General features: G+C 37.5%; 1 protein-coding gene across 3 annotated transcripts; it reads left to right on the top strand.

The window, feature by feature from the left end:
• The first annotated feature begins 6,714 nt into the window (after positions 1 to 6,714).
• LOC115754632 (serine carboxypeptidase-like 2) lies at positions 6,715 to 17,274 on the top strand. Of its 3 annotated transcripts, none has more exons than XM_048278206.1 (15): positions 6,715 to 6,730; positions 10,465 to 10,621; positions 10,726 to 10,871; positions 13,287 to 13,363; positions 13,590 to 13,712; positions 13,830 to 13,932; positions 14,586 to 14,623; positions 14,746 to 14,847; positions 14,965 to 15,051; positions 15,507 to 15,665; positions 15,877 to 15,948; positions 16,060 to 16,178; positions 16,274 to 16,387; positions 16,839 to 16,893; positions 17,004 to 17,274. In XM_048278206.1, the coding sequence occupies exons 2-15, from the start codon at positions 10,494 to 10,496 to the stop codon at positions 17,085 to 17,087; spliced, it is 1,407 nt and encodes a 468-aa protein (XP_048134163.1). In that variant the 5' UTR covers positions 6,715 to 6,730; positions 10,465 to 10,493; the 3' UTR covers positions 17,088 to 17,274. The 3 variants fall into 3 exon arrangements, with proteins under 3 accessions (XP_048134163.1, XP_048134164.1, XP_030549580.1); XM_048278207.1 differs by having other exon boundaries at positions 6,717 to 6,734; XM_030693720.1 differs by having other exon boundaries at positions 6,723 to 6,739; positions 10,464 to 10,621.
• The last annotated feature ends 352 nt before the right edge of the window (positions 17,275 to 17,626 follow it).

Below are 17,626 nucleotides of genomic sequence, written 5' to 3'. Positions count from 1 at the left end.
CAATTTAGTCAATTTTGACCAAAAATTTCTAACATGGATGTCCATTGTCCTATATGGTACGACCGGTGCTAATGTGGACATTTTTTAAATAGTTTTTACTAATGTTTAATTTTTTTTAAAAAAATTATATAAAATATTAAAAAAAACTTTCATATCGGCACTGGCCATTCCACGTAGGACAACCGATGTCCACGCCGGTGATTTTCGATTAAAATTGACCAAATTGACTCAATTTGTACATTTACAAATAGTCTTAGGATTGAGTTGGCACCAACCTAAAAGGTTTATGACTCAATTGGCACCAATAAAAGGTTTAGGATTGAATTGACACCGCTGTAAAAGGTTTATGACTGAATTGCACCAAAAAAAGGTTTAGGACTGAATTGGCATAAATGTAATAGTTTTAGGACTTTTTTGACACTTTTTCCCGAAAAATTGGCAATGCCCAAAACCGAATCCCGCATATACCCCAAAAAACATATCACTTAAAACATAAAGGTGGATTTGGCCTAACCTACAGTTGAAATCTTATAATAGAAACGACCCATATTTGAATAGGAGTTGAAATCGAAATCGATTTGGCCCATCTATTGGACATTTCTAATAAGTGAAACTAAGGTGACAAATGAGATGGATTACCATGCACGTTTTATCACGATTGACACATCAAGGAAAGCTACAAAAACTCTAAATTGTCGCTAGATTGATTTGCACAAGTCTTAAATCTTCACGTAAATATCTTACCTTTTATCAATATATATTAACCGATATAGAAGAAAACTCTCTTTTTTCCCCAAAGAAATGTCTAGAAACTTTTTTTTTTCATATTTTCACCAATATGTTTGAAGTTGCATGTTTCAAACCTACCGCACGGAGCATATGAATAGGTTAATGAATACAAATGAAGAATTTAGCAACATTTTACAGCTTCAACAGGCGCTGATCTAGGAGGGCAAAATCGGACCAAAACTAACTGGATCTACGCCAGGAAGAAAAGATCAACACGACAGAACTATCTACAGCTTTTTACTCCTTAATCGTAGGACAACCAAAAACTAAGTTTCGTAGTTTGTTAATCAAACGAGAAGAGAAAACAAGCACGCAATACGCAGCACTTGGATCACATCTGTTCACCGAACTCAGAATTGCATTGAGAGCTCGACCGCCTTTTAGGATGCATGGACGTAGTAAAACAAAATCACGTTCGGTTGCTTAACAGGACATCTCAAGTAGAATTGGTTCCTGTGTAACTTGGTCAAGAACAGCAGAAGAACCAAGAGAGCAGCCAAGCGCCATGGGAAGCCCTCAACATCCGACTTGCTGTGGCAGCCAGTGGGAAATGTCATCTTCTTCTTACGGTCATCCGCATTTGAATAACAATGAACAATTATCATGATGGCTAATGGAATTGCAGGAAGAACCCAACCCATGTTCTGTCTTGTTGACTTCACGGATAAAATGTAGGAGACATACCTTGGTAGGCATATTAAACATGACACAAGTCCTATAATTAGCAAAACCGGGTACGGTGAAGGTTGTTCGCTGAACATCTTGAAGAAAGAGAGATCGTTTCTGCTACGACTGTTGTAATGTGCCATACCAGAATGGCTAACTTGAAGAGTCCTGAGACAAAATGAACAAAGCTTTGTTGGTAAGGGAAAGTTTGAAGCATGTGGCTGAATCAAACATGTCGAAAGTGAAATAAATGACCGTCTATCTCAACTTCGACGAATCAACCTCGTCTAATTTTTTCAAGTTGAAATAGATGAAAAGAAATTTTTGCTTCTTACCTTAGAATAGACAGGAACGTTCTCTGAATCAACCCAAACGAACTTAAATCAGATGTTGAGTCTATAGTTTCGTTTGAGATGTCCGCCAAATAAGGCTGTGGAATCTCCTATTCATTTGCATGGAGGATTTTGCTAAAAGGCTTATCTGGATTTTGATCTTTTTCGATCATTTTGACATATGAACGCGAAGAAAGAAACAAGCATCTTTTGGAAAGGAAAATCTATAGTTTTGTGGCCAAAGATTGGTTGAAAAATGTTTCACTTCTGTCGATTTAAGACCATGAAAATTACTCGAGAAGTCCCAATTCTTGTGTATGGAATGTAATCAAGTCCTAAATTTTTAATTGGTTCATTTAAATCATAAACTTTTCAAAAAAATGCGGTCAAGTTCTTTTGATAAACAATGCAAGAAATTGTCTACTTGATACTCGAAAGGCACTTATTTGATATTTTCAGATTGGAATTTTCAACATATTTCGTGGGCTTAATTCTATCCGAGATTGGGTTATTAGGGATTTTTCTTACCTGTTTTATTTTGGGCCTGTTTCGTCTCAGTAGGTTTTGTTCTGTCATCAGTCATTTCATTAAAAAAAATCCGTTCCAATGAAATTGTTATGTATGATATTAAATAAGCATGTTCAACGATCACTTCAATCTCAAACTTTTGCAAAATAATTTAACCAGCACACCATGCATACTTCTGAAATGCACTATGGTCATACTTAATTATAGATGGACAAAGTGAAAATTTATGATAACTAAGATGATTGACAGGTAGTCAATTCATATTGTACCTTTTACAACTTAATTCAAAATGATTGTCTAGTGTTTACAATACAACCAATCTTTTCTTGTGATATTTAAATAATATTAAGAATGGTTAAGATTTGTACGTACTAGTAAATGTATCTGTCGCGTTTATGTAAGGAATTGACAATTGAAAGTTTAAGAAAGGGAAGATATTATTTTTATGCAGTAAACATGATATGAACATTTTTGAATGCTTCTTGCCATGTTTCATTGTACTTTATTTTACACAATATAAAGACAGTAAGTGAGGATATTTCAAAAAGAAAAAAATGATTAATACAACAAAAAATCCCAAACTGATACACGTAAGATAAATTTGCCCAAAACTAATGTTTGGGTCCTATAAAACCTTAAACTAGTACACTATTGACATATTTATTCTCCATTAGCTTCCGTTAAATTTTACAGTGAAATTACTAAGTTAGATAACACATGACAATAATTCAATTGACATGACAAGTCCACATGAAAATCCATATCGGTTTGGGCTAAATTTATCACATGTGTACCTATTTGGGATTTTGGTGATTAAAAAATTAGTTTGATGTAAATTTATAATATGTAAATCAGTTTGGGATTTTTGATGATCCAAAAATTAATTTGGATTAAATTTATCACAGGTGTACCAGTTTAGAGTTTTTCATGGTAGTAACCTAAAAACTAATTAAGATCTCTTAAAGTAGGTGGTCATTTTGCCTTTATATTATCGATAGACCATTTTCTACTAAAAGACGTTTATATTCTATTTATTGATGTCTGCCGCTTGTGTATTATAAGTTAAAAATTTTGAAATGAAATTTCAATTACCGTTGCAGCCTATGTTGGTATTACTATGTTTTTGTATAACTCTTGACAAGTATGATTTATTTACTCACAATAACAAAGTTAGGTAATTTATCAGAAAGATATATGTATAAGAAAAATGAAACAACGAAAAATTTATGCAATTAATTTAATTGGTTTCCAAATAACCTTAAAACTTAATTTGTCTAACTTCTCACGGTAAAAAAATTACTAGTATTGTCTATTATATAAATCAATAATCATTCAAACTTTATTGATTTATATATACATATATACATCAATCCAACCATATCAAATAATTACACAGGTATTATATTCAATCATACCACACAATAGTCACGTTTCACTAATTACATCACATGTGTCTGTATTAGTTGACATTTGCAACCTATATGTTAGTAGTATCAAATGTTTGTTTTTTTTAACAAGCTCAAATTAGTTACTATTAACGTGGACTACCTGTTAAAAATTCGATACTACTTTCTATCCTGTTTAAAGAAAACTGTCACTCTCCAGTCCAACCAAAGGCGACATAAAAGTTCAATTTTTTTTTTTTTATGACCGAGATTCCGCGCGGCCGGTGAGCTTCGCTCAACACAGCGGTGGAGCACGACTAGTCCTCGAGAGGGGCTAGCGCAGGAGTCCACCACCACGACCCCTCACTTAAGACACTAGCGCCGAGAAGTTTTGAACCCGGAACCTCTCGTGAAAGGAACTGAACTCAAACCAACTCGGCCACCAATCGGTGGGTAAAGTTCAATTTTTTTCACCTTTGGGTAAACCAATAGTGACAAAAATATTATTTTGGTCCCTTTATGATACGGCTAAGGTGACAAATTGGATAGCTAATCACCTTAAATTGCAGTCAATGGGGACGAAACTTTCTTTTATGAAGCGATGGGCGTCATGTCGGTCACGACGATTGTGTTAATATGCTTTTAACGTTAGTGATGTTGATATGCTTGTTACTGCGATTTGTTCACCATGAATTTTTGTTTCATCAATTCCATCCAAGATTGGGTTAATTAGGGATGGACTCCATTCCAACCCCCAACTGTTTGATAAAATGCTCAACTATGCAGGCATTCCCACTAATTTTGACTAAACCTTTGTTCTTCCCACTAATAATGTTTGGATGTTGAGTTTGACATGCTTCATGCTTGTGAACACCTTGATGAGCTTTCGAGCAACCCTATCCTGTTAGGCTCAATCGCACAACATTTACTTTCACTGTGTAAACTTTTGTGTATTTTCGTAATTTCAAGAAGAAAAATATCGACATGCATGGAAAATTATAAAGAGTAACACACATATAGGGGAAAAAAGGTTTCTGAGAACGTATTGCATCATTAAGATTGGATTGAATATTGTCATATCTTAATAATATGAATAATGTCGGGTATGGATCGTGTGCGAGTCGGGTCAAATAAGGGTCACTAAATTTGTATCACATATAAATGGGTTAGTTTGAGTCGGCCTATTTGTCGCAACCCTCTCGCGGGGAAAGGCGGGGTCGAGGGTTAATGGGTCGTCCTCGTCCCACACTCGTAGTGGCGAGGATTTTGGATGCAGGCCCCTCCCTAGACCTATTACCCAAATTGTGACAGCGCGGTAGTGTTATTAACGGAGATGAGGGTTGATCCCTTTCGTAGTGGGGCATTAGACCCATGGTCGTGATATGTGCATAGTGTGCATGCTAACGAAGTATCCACCGATCACTTTTTGGAGGGTGTGATTAGAAATCCTATCAAGCGGTCGGGAGAGTCCGTTCGATTCTACGAAAATCGTAGAAAAGGGTTCGGGGACTTGGTTACATCGAGATTATCATCGACGCCCTTTCTGTACCTAAGTTGAGTTATTTCCTAATCTAAGAATTCATACAAATACATTTGAGGGTGAGGTAGGTTCTAACGATCTACGGGGGTTTCATGTAGATGGGAATTTTCTATACCATCAATCACAGTCAATGTTGAAAGTGCACAGATCAAGGAATCAATACATGTGGATGAAACACATCAAATCATCAATCAATTGGTTACATGGCAAGACTAGTATAGCCCTAAAGGCTTAGAGAAATACCCATTTAAGTTCGAGGATGGTTCGGGAAAAATTTGGACAAAGTGTTCAGAGGGATAAAATCGTCATTTTTGAAGGCTCAAGAACCCAAAAATTCCAAATTAAGGTTGGGACAGTTGAATGTGGTCATTTCCCTTTTTTTTTTTTTTGTGATTTTTTGGAATTTTTCCTATTTTTGCTAATTTTTTTTTTGGATTTTTTATGATTTTTTATTGATTTTTCTATTTTTTATTAATTTTTTTAGTATTTTTTAAACATTTTACGGACCGGGTCAACCCAGTCCACATGAACCAGGCACCCGACCTAGACCCACTATGACTCAAACCAGACCTAAACGATGCCGTATTTGATTTTTTATTATTTTTCTAATTTTCCAAATTTTTAAAGCATTTTTGGGAATTTAAAATTCTAATTATCAATCCGACGGTCTCTAATGAACTACGTGTCAATACCCTAGCCACCTACTCAATTTTATTATTATTTTATCTAATAAAATAGAATTAACGACCTTATTGATTTGGGCGCCACGTGTCCAAGTCTACACCATGTTAAACATTGACCGGTCTTCGTCTTCTTTCACGAGGCCGTCGAACGGACGGCAAAGATTTTTCTGGTGCCAATCGACAACCAAATCTCAACCAAATTGGCTGAAATTTGTTCCGTTTGATTCGTCTCATCAAGGCAAACAACATATCCAAAAATTAAACAATTTCATCCATAGAATCAACATGAACTAAGCTCGAACTAGTGCAGCATGGCAACCTCAAACTTGCAAACTAGGGCATAACTATTGAATTAATTCACGAAACAGCACCACAAAGAGTTTAGAACACTTACCCGTAGCTCTGATCGAGCTGTAGATCGCCAGATTTTTCTGGCCAAATCGCGATAGATCAAGCTGTGGCGGGAGGTTTGACTCGAAGGTTTCAAGTAAAATCAATGCAAAACAAGAGTGCGATCATGCTTAGTAGAGCTTAGGGAGTAAAATGCCTCAATTAATTTCACAAATCGTGGTCGGAGATGAGCTCTGCCATTGATGCACAAAGAGGAAGTCGTGAGTTCGACTTACCAATTTAGGGAATTTCAATCGGTCGGAGTAGGTCCGATTGCTTCCTTTAAGCTTGGAGAAGCTTCTTGAAGTGATTTTCGTGCCTTGATTCACTTTGGATTGCTCAGGCTGAAGTTGCAAAGCTTCAGCCTGAAGCTTCATCAATGGCGACCCCGAGAGCTTCTCTCTCTCTCTCTCTCTCTCTCTCTCTCTCTAGAGTCCGTTATGATATGCAAACAAAATGAACCTCCTCTGTGATAAAAAAAAAAACGCGTGAGGTTTTTATATGCCCAATTCGAATTGAAATCGCACATGGGAAGGGGTGTCGCCGACTTCAAATGGCATGTGATCGTGCGTGCCATTTGGTCCAAATGGCGACGGAGATGGTGATCGGGTCCATCGGGTCAATAGGCAACTACGGCAAGGGAAATTTTGACGTCTGATTTGGTCATTCTGTTATAATTGACTTTTGTGGATCGCCGCGGCATTGACCGAATCACTCCGCCCCGCTCCGGCGACCATTTACCTTGATACCGGTCTCGATCGACGCGGGGTGGAGCGGCGAACAAAAGCCCTCCCCAAACTCCTCTAATTGTGGTCAATTGATCTCTCAATTTTGATGTTGAATCTCGGCCTGCAAATATTCAAATTGCGCGGGGAGAGGGGAATTTGGGGAAGAAGGTCGTCCGGGTCACTAGGTCGGATCCGATTCAACCCGGAAGACTTGGTCGACCTAAAACCTTCAAATTGACCTTTAAAAATTCATAATTTTTCAAATTAAATCACAAACTTGGACTCAAGAGCATCAATTCTATTTGAAAATGTGGTTTTCCCTAAAAATATGCAAGGAATTATACAAAAACCCCAAATTCATACTTCGACCCCGATAATGAGAATTGTGCAATTCAAGCCCTAAATGACCAATCCAATCCAAACCAATCCCACTAGATGATTCAGTAGGTCGAAAAATATAGGTTAGAGGTCTTGGTTTTGCAAGACAGTCCCAAGATTTTGATTGATTTCATTTTGATTGAAACCCGGGGACTAAATTGTAAGATTTTTATGCAATGAGGTCCTTTTCGTGCAATTGGGCAATTTCTTGAAGCTTTTGGGCCAAAAATGGATGTAAAGAACTTGAGAAAAATTGTCACGACTTGTAAAAAGCAAAAAAGGAAGTTTAAACGACTCAAAAGATATTTTTCAAGCTAATTCAGAATTATGCTCAATGAAGCATCCTATAATTCCAAATTGAATTTTTCAAATATTAAGAGGCCAAAATGAAAAGGAAATTAAAATTAAAATATTGACTATTTTTGCGTATTTTTACAGCCTCAAATGCTATTTTTTATTTATTTTCCAAGCATTTTCCTATTTTTGAAAAATATTAAAAATGCAAAAAGTATGAAAAATTATTTTTTGTTAAAAAGTGGTTCCTTAGGCTTGGACAAGGTTTCGAAAATTGATTTTGCAATTTTTTTTTTTTACTTTTTATGAATTCTCTATGAATATTTTAAAATAAACCGATTAAAAATCAAGTGTCGACACTATTTTCGACACGATCCAAACTTTGACAATAGAAAATAAAAAAATTCTAAACACTAAATAATAAATTTTTAATAATAAAAATTAATCTTTAAAAAAATTTAAAAATTATTTTATTAGAAATATTTAGAAAAAATAAAAAATTATATTGCATGAAAGTGTTTTAGCAATATTATTTTTCTTAATAAATTATAAAAAATAAATATTTCATGATTTGGTTAAATATATAAGCATTTAAGTAATATGGGTAAGGTCGAATATGAGCCGTTAAATTTGTATTATATGAAACTAGGTCAAAATAGGTTAAATGGGTCAATATGGATCGGATTATATTTAACCCGACCCGATCCACCCGTTTTACACCTCTATTATTTACTTATGATCAAGAATATTACTAGTTTGTAGACAAAATGGAAATTTATGAAACTAAATTTTTTTTTTACGAAACCAAAGAAAAAAGGCTTATCAATTTCATTAAAAGTTCACAATACAATGAGAGAATTTACTACTTATGCTTTTTATTGGGTTTTTAACATACAAAGTAATCTAGTAATTAAGAAAAATTTCTCTTATTGTTTGAGATTACCTAAACTTTTTTCTCATTTAGAATATTCTATTATACAAGCTACACTATGTGTGCTATGTGCCGTGTGCATATTACGAGACCCCGCTCCCTCCTCATGCTTCTCACCCTACCATCCCCGAAGGTGGGGATTCATGCCCCCCACCTCCCTTTTTCCAAATGAAAAGAGTGGCCACTGGGACAATTCCCTAATGATTTTGTGACTTCCTAATTGATAGCATCTTTCTTCCGGCATTTGTGGTTGTCCTTACCAATAGTAACTTACCAAAGATAAAGTAAAACTTCTTTTCTCCTATCATTAGTGAAATACCCAACTGAGCGAAATTTTCCTTTACAATCCATGAATTGATTGTCCTAAATTTCAGGTAAGTTTGATCACTTTGCATCAATAACTTTTCTATAAGATAAATGATTGAGTGACTATCCTTAATTCACCGTGAGACCAACGGCCATAAAATAACAAATACCTGAAAATTATTGTGAAGTCTGCTCTCTTTAAGAATTTCTAGCCCACAACAATATAAGCCATTAAATTTTTATTGTATGAAAATATGTCAAAAAGGGTCAAATAGGTCAATATGGGTCGGATCACATTTAACACGACCCAATCCATCTGTTTGACACATGTATTATTTACTTATGGTCGGGAATATTACTAGTTTATAGCCAAAATGGATATTTACGAAACTAAAAGTTTTTTTTACAAAACCAAAGAAAAAAGGTTTATGAATTTCGTTAAAAGTTCACGATACAATGAGAAAATTTGATACTTGTGCTTTTTATTGGGTTTTTAACATACAAAGTAATCTAGTACTTAAGAAAAATTTCTCTTGTTGTTTGTGACTACCCAATTAATCACAGCTTTCTTTTGGCATTTGTGATCATCCTCACCAATGGTAACTTACCGAAGATAAAGTAAAACTTCTTTTCTCCTATCATTAGAAAAACACCCAACCGAGCGAAATTTTCATTTACAATCCATGAATTGATTGTCCTCAATTTCAGGTAAGTTTGATCATTTTGCATACTTTTCTTTAAGATAAATGATTGAGTGACTATTTTTAATTCATAGTGAGAACAAAGGCCATAAAATAACAAAAACCTAAAAATTATTGTGAAGTCCAATCCTTCAAAAATTTATAGCCCACAATAAATCGTTACTCTCACGGTGGACCAATAATTGTTATGCTCGCCATACCCTTTCTTTAAGGTCCATAAATTTCGACACATCCAATTTTGTAAGTAACCAGGTTCGGACGCCATTCTTCTCTCTCTATCCAACGGTTACATTGGAAGCAGGACCGGTCCAATAAAATCCGTGACGAGACGTTAGGAAGAAATTCGCAGTTCATCACTATCAAACTTATCAGTACACCTAACCTTGAGGTAGCACCAAGATTCGATAGAGCCGATGATTTCTGGTAAAAAATTCGAATATAAGATTGATGTCGGGATATGATTCCCTGCCTCCACCAAAATGTCATTCTTCTATTTATCCGTTTTTCCTGCTCCCGCCTAATGTTCTCAGCACTTTGACCCCAAAAAAAAAAGAAATTTGTTCTCAGGAAGGGAACAGACCGTTCGTATCTCTTGCCTTCCTCCCTTTCGTTTTTCGGGCAGATGAGGGCGATACGGTCGCAGACTTCGAACAGGTTACGAATCGTTGACCTACGGGTACGAGGCCTTTCGCTCTCTCCCACCAGCCTTCCTTGGACGTTGCGCTTGATGATGTTCTGCTGAGGTTGTTGGGTGCCTCTCGCCATTTATTTACCTCACGGTACTTTCACTTCATCATCAGTTCACAGTTTCCATCTCTCTCTCTCCCACACACAGATTGGCCATGCCGCCTCTTCCCTCGCTCGTCCTGTTTCTAGCCGCCGCGGCCGCGGCTTCTCTTGCCTCCTGCTCCGTCATCGTCAAGACCCTGCCCGGGTACTCCGGCGACCTTCCGTTCACGCTCGAAACCGGGTCAGTTTCGCAGATCACAGATTTCTTGTTCTCGCTCTCCTTTCCTCTTTTCTCCATCAATGGCGGCAGAATGACGTGCTCACTGTGGTGGGTTTTGTGTGTAGATACGTGGGAGTGGGTGAGGACGAGGAAGTGCAGCTGTTTTACTACTTTGTGGAGTCGGAGAGGAATCCTTCCCAAGACCCTCTTCTTCTCTGGATCGACGGTGGCCCTGGCTGCTCTAGTCTCGTCGGTTTCTTCTTCGAAAATGGTACTTTCCCTCTCTCCCTCTCTCCAGTCGAACCATACTAGTGAATGAACTAAATTATTCTTGCAGTTCAATACTTGTCTTCGAGATACTATATTGAATAAAAAGGAAAATGTCATAATGGATGAGCTTATGAAAATGATAGATGTGCTAGAAAATCTTAATGAGTTATACAATCGACCTATTTGAAACACCCCCTAGAAAACTGCAACGTTATTTAGTAAGTTTTTTTTTTTTTTAAAGTAAGGTTACGTACTATAAAGAGCTTAAGTTTTTGTCAGAATATCTAGATTTCAAACCTTCTTTTTTTTTTTAATGAGGAACATTCTTACACAGACGAACATAGAAGGAACAAGAGATTTTAAGAGAATCGGGTGTTGCCATGTGAACGTAGATTATAATAAGCCGCTAGCATGATAATTTGATAATAATGTTATTATTTCTGACCCTAATATTTAAATTAATGAGTGATTTGTACAAAACACGTGATGATGATGTGTGGATCTATTATTAGAAATAATCGATAGTATTGTGAGACTGTCGAGAAAACATTATCCTAGATTATATTACACTAAACTTGGCTCTCTTGTCTGCGAGTCACGTGTCTTGGAAATCGTGTGAGCCCAACTAATTAGCTTTAAAATACAGGGAAAAAGGTCTACAATCCTTAGTTGATGGCCAAAAAGGAAAAAAAAAAGGTGGGAAAAGTGGATATTTGCTTTGAAAGAAACGGACAGCCATATTTAAAAATGTTTCGGTACATTAACGCGTTTCGATGAGTCAAAATGTATAGTGGACTATGGATATGAAAAGACACTAGACCACCGACCCGGTCCATGAATCTAAACCATGAATTTGATGGGTTGGTGGAATTTATCAGTAACTTTAATCATTTTGTATGTATTTGGATGTATGCACTTGGCACGGGTACCATTGACAAATTTACCCTCCTTTGGTTTTCTTTAAAGAGGGACGGCCCCGATTGGGCCTAGGAAATTTTTTACATAAACTTTTATACTATGGATGGACTTGGGTAACAAATTAAGCTCAACCCAAGAGTTCGGCACAGGGCCACCAATTGATCACCTCTGACACAGGTCAAGCTTAATTTAATTCCAATTGAGGATATAAATTAGATGCGTTAGTAAGATGAATCATCCTATATGTATCGCTGTTCGTATGGGTAGTTTTATTTTGGTAAGTAACTAATTAATCATGTCAACGGTGAAAAATGTAGGATGTGTCAATAAAAATAGTATTGCTTGACACTAAGCTTACTTTGCAAAATTGGTTTAATAGCTCATTGGTTAGAGTAAAGGAACAAGGTTGCAATGTGATAACTAGACATTGACGTAGTAGAGCTGCAATACCTTGTTGTACTGTTTGGTTTAGATAACAAGGTACTGTTTTCATGGTCTCCTGAATTCAAATTGTATTAAACGAGATAAGCATTGGCTCATTCGGCAAATCGTACTCCCTAAGCAAGATACTTAACGCGTCAATTATAGCACCGCAAGGGCCGATACGCCTAACGCCTTTCTTGATATGTCCCGGATCACATGAGACCTGAGAAGTTTTACACTTGTTGTTTCTTTAAGCGGGGTGACAAACACTCCCTTTAACTTAGGCTTTCACAAAATTCCGTAAAAAAAAAAATATATATATATATATATATATGAAATAGGATAATTATCATTTACTGTTCACTTCAATTTGATACTCAATAAATTCTATTCAAATCGATTGTTTATCATAAGAGGAATCTATTTATTCATAATGATCTCGCTATTGTTATAATAATTAAGTAAAATCTCATATTAGTCTTTATTTTATTGGCCTTATATAGATCATTGATACATATTAATAAATTATGAACATTGTTATGTTGATGCAATGTAAATAATATAATGTGATTAAATTAAAATGAATACAATGTTATAACGTCTATATTAATAAATTTAAGCATTATTAATCAATAAAATTGGTAATCAAGTTAAGCACTATATGATGAATAATATATTGTCTAATTGTGATAGTTTAGATAATCGCACGTAATAGTAAGCAACTAATATTGTGGCAACTATTATATCATGAGTAACTTTACATCCATGATTTACTCAATATGTGTATTTTATCTAACATTGTGATTCATTATTATACTAGTTATGTATTATGTGATTATGTTCGTAAACATAACCGGTAATCAGGTAGCAGATTGGGCCGGGAAAGCCCATGATGATTAGGCTCACCATCCCAATTGGGCTCTCTACCCTCCTTCAATCCATTGGGCCTTGCTTGATTATGATGCCTTAACTATGCACTCGTTATCAGTTAGTTAATGAAATGAGAAGAATCCTTTTGTGACCAAACTCCAACAACATCCGACTTTCTCATCATCTTCTTGTTTGCATTTCGCAGGGCCGCTAAATTTTAAGACCAGCGATTACAATGGAAGCTTACCCACTCTCCATCCCAATCCATATTCATGGACGCAGGTTCGAAACCATCGAACCTTCCTAATCTATCATCGGTTTCCACATTCGCAAAGCAAACTGTATACTCTTCTCATCTCTCGTTAAAAGGATTTGATTAGCGGGTTACAAGTTACTGATATCGCTCAGATGCAATTCTGTAAACGCTCGATCGGGACATCCATCGAATTCCTAAATTGCTGATGTTGTTGTTGTGCTTGTAATCACTGTTGTTCCTGCCTTCTTCTAGGGCTTGAACATCATATTTTTGGACGCGCCTGTGGGGACAGGGTTTTCTTACTCGACCACCGCGGACGGTTACAACGTGGACGACTACTCATTTGTGGCGCACAGCTATGAATTCTTGAGAAAGGTTTGGTTTATTTTGCCTACTTTCACGTTTTATATGTTGATATTTGTCGTTTGAGGAGGTTTGTCTTGACTTGGAAAATACATTTTTTTCTTTTGTACTTGGCTTGCTGTGGCACAGTGGTTGGTAAATCATACGCAATTCTTGGAGAATCAACTCTACGTCGGCGGCTCCTCTTATTCCGGAATGGCTGTTCCTATGATCGTCCAAACGATTGTGGACGGTAAGTCATCGATTAAAATCCTTCATTTACTTTCTAGAAAGCGTCACTAATGTTCGTGAATCAGTCGCGTTCCCATTAATAGAAATTTGCTAAAGACGTTTTGCCAGGAAATTCATCTTCGGTACGGACACATCCAATGCCAGATGAATGAACTTCCAAGGGATTCACTTCCCTTTCCCAAGTGCGATTCTAGTCATATGCAACAATTTTCATGATCTTCGTTCGCCTATCTTTCGTCGTTATGACTCCAATCCGTATCCGGTTGGGTAATCCTAAGCATGAACTGAATGGCTTACCTTATTTGATTGATGGTTCACTGCCCGGGCAAATCCATATTCCTTTTCTTCATCTTCTTCTCTTTCTCAACTTAAATCCCACAAATGCGAACCAAAATCCACAAGATCTAAAACACCGACAATGCATAACCTCTAACTCGTGAATGCTCAACAGCGAAGGTTGAGTTCAAAGAAGCTCGAGTGGCCACGGCCCTGAGCTCAGAAGCTCGAGTAGCCATAATTGCAAGCTTCGTGAAACTCAAGTGCCCATAGCCAAGCTCGACGAAGATTTAGGAGTAAATCAGCTTCTTTTGGCAAAGATAATCCGCGGGCGTTTATTACTAACTTATGTAATGTTGTTTCGTCAATGTCATGTAGGAATTGAAGCCGGGGACGAGCCAACTATCAACGTGAAGGTTTGATCTTTGCCAGCTTCATTTCAATCCCAAATAGTTGACTGACTGATTAAGCACTTAGACTAGATTTATCTCACTCTTCATTAAGGCTAACTCCCATCTTTGTGGTGGTGAAACAATAGGGTTTATTAATGAGCAACCCGGTGACGGATTCGTTCATAGATGATAACTCGAGAGTCGAATACGCTAATCGGTTGGCACTCATTTCAGACCAGCTTTACGAGGTAAAGACATGTTGTTTCACAGCTGCTCATCGACGAAGTTAATCACACACTCGCGTCTAGTATGATCATTTTCGTGCTAAAGTTGATACTAACCGGGTTTCCAATGTCGTGATCCAGGCGGCCAAAACAAACTGCAATGGCGACTATGTGAACGTTGGTGATGATAATCTTCAATGCGTCGTGGATTTGAATGCCATCAACGAGGTATCGCTCAAACCTTCAACAAAAAACATCGCGAAACAAATGACATGTTATGTCCATGTGTGCCCGTTTTTCTCCTCTTGTTTCTGGTGTCGGGATTTTAATCCCGGTCTTGCGCCTAGGCCGCACATGCTTATCGGCTATTTATGCACCATTCATGCTCTCGCCATGCATGCATACATGAAAACACCTCCTTTTATTCGAAAAATTCGCAATTTCTCTTGCCCAAAAGAAATGTTTTCCAATTGATCCCCCACATGAAGGACATTTAGTTTTAAACCTTAAATTTGGTGTATCATTGAGATGCAAATCCGGTCAGGCTAAGCTTCCGATCAGCAAAGCGATCGGATTTGCATTACAAAACACAAACGGGAGGTGGCGTGGATTGTAAATCTTACCTAGGTATGGGGGAAATCATGCAATTTACCCAAAACTCTGGTGAATCTTGTGATTTGCAGCTGACCAGCAAAATTTTGACGGTCCACATTCTGGAGCCAGATTGCAGCAACGCCCTGCCTGACCCGCAAGACGACGCTTCCCTTCGAAGATATCTCCGAGAAAACGCCACGGCCAAATCCATGGACCATCCGCTCAATGGTCCCGCGCTCTGGTGTCGCGTATGTCTCTCTCTCGCTCTTTCATTCCTTGCTTCTACGGCCGAAAATCGGTTAATTTTGAACATAAAATAGCGATACCTCACTAGATACATCAGATCTGTCTAGGATTGGTACAAGTACATCCTGTTACAATGAGTCAGGACCGGCATTTCTCTTTGCTGTGAGCATTCCCGGGCTAGTTTCTTCATTTGATCTGCTCTTTGATGATCAGAATTACAACCACATGCTCTGCTACATTTGGGCGAACCATAAAAGCGTCCAAGAAGCGCTTCATGTCCGACCGGTATGTCTCTCTCTCTCCTTCGCTCTCCAACACGTTCAAACTTATCATGCGGTGATCTAGTGTCCTACCTAAAAATACTGGAACCCATCGTACGTGCGCGTCGCCAAGCAGGGGACGAAGAGCTACTGGCCCTACTGCAACAGCACGTTGGCTTACACGAAGGTCATCAGCAGCGTCGTCGATTATCACAAAAACCTCACCAACGCAAACATACGGGTGCTCATCTTTAGGTACCGAATGGCATTTTTTCCTTGCCCTTCAGATCTCAAATCCCTCTATTACTTCTTCACTTCACTGGGTCTCGAAATTTGCCATTCTGGTGCAGTGGGGATCACGATATGTCAATTCCGCACATCGGTACTCAAGCCTGGATAAACTATCTGAACCTAACTCTAGATGAGAGCTGGAGGGTGTGGTCTGTGGACGGCCAGACTGCAGGGTATGTCTTAGTCATTGTTCTCTAATATTCTTCTCAATTGGAAAGACGAGAGAAAATAACCGAGCTCATTCCAACACGCGTGAGCTATTTGCCAGAAATAAGGATAGCAAAGACAACCGGGATAACTGTCAAAAAAATCTTAAACATATTACACGACGGCCAATTTAGTCTTAAACCTTTCAATTATGTCAAAATTCGATCCTAAACCTTTTGAAATTTTACCAATTTAATCATAAATTTATTGCTTGGATAATTATGGTAAAGGACTATGCAGACAAATTGTCAAAAGATTTGGAACCAAATTATCGCAATTGAAAGATTTAGGACTTAATTAACCGTCGTATAATAGGTTTAAGACTTTTTGGATGATTTTCTCAAGAAATCGAGCACTCTCAAAGTAACTAATTTTTTGGGTACTTTCTTTCTCACTTTTCGACTGTTTCCTTTGCAGATATGCCAAGAAGTACATCAATGACGACTACAGCTTGACGTTCGTCACGGTCAAGGCAAGAACAGACCCCCTCACTCAAATCTTCTTCTTGTATCATATAATCCTAACTGAACACACAAAGCATTCAATCATGAACTTACTTGGATTCTCGGGTGCATCATGCAGGGAGCAGGACATTTCGCAGCAGAATACAAGGTCAAGGAGTGTTTTCACCTGGTGGATAGATGGATGGCTTACTACCCCGTGTAAAAGGAAACGTTTAAGCTTAGGAGACACTCTGTGTTCGACAGCATTAGCCATCACGCTTTTCTCGTTCTACGCCATTTTTTGATGGAATGATTGTAGCACCTTTTGGCTGGTATTAGAGGAAAATAAACTGCTATGATAAATGATCTCGCAAGCAATTGTTGGAATAGATTTTTGGTTTCTTCGCTGCGACATGAGGCCAAAAGGGTCATATATAAGCTGAACAAATAGAGCACATCCCATACGCTACTACTGCAAACGACCATTTCTGACATCACTGTTGACTCTACGAGGAGGAACAGAGGCGACTTCCTAGTTTTGCAACTTCAATATGGAACAGAAGAGTCCTAAACCCTAAGTAATGAGAAGTTTTGGTGCACTATCAGAAACAAGGTCATAATATCAATTCCCAGAACCAGACAAACTTCAGTTAATCCTGGATAAATGAAGTCATACCAACTTCTTCCATTGATGTCATTGCAAATTTGCAAGACAAATCAGCAATGGGGATCGGGAACCATTATCACATACAGAATAGGATT

Source organism: Rhodamnia argentea, chromosome 4, assembly GCF_020921035.1.
Source record: "Rhodamnia argentea isolate NSW1041297 chromosome 4, ASM2092103v1, whole genome shotgun sequence".
Lineage (NCBI taxonomy): Eukaryota > Viridiplantae > Streptophyta > Magnoliopsida > Myrtales > Myrtaceae > Rhodamnia > Rhodamnia argentea.
This window is presented reverse-complemented; position numbering and strand designations above follow the sequence as displayed.

Excerpts from the sequence above, each read along its gene's own strand:
- LOC115754632 (XM_048278206.1), top strand. The coding sequence starts at position 10,494 with ATGCCGCCTCTTCCCTCGCTCGTCCTGTTTCTAGCCGCCGCGGCCGCG. Across the intron at positions 13,713-13,829 it reads GCTATGAATTCTTGAGAAAG|TGGTTGGTAAATCATACGCA; the intron begins GTTTGGTTTATT and ends GCTGTGGCACAG. Across the intron at positions 15,949-16,059 it reads AAGCGCTTCATGTCCGACCG|GGGACGAAGAGCTACTGGCC; the intron begins GTATGTCTCTCT and ends GTCGCCAAGCAG.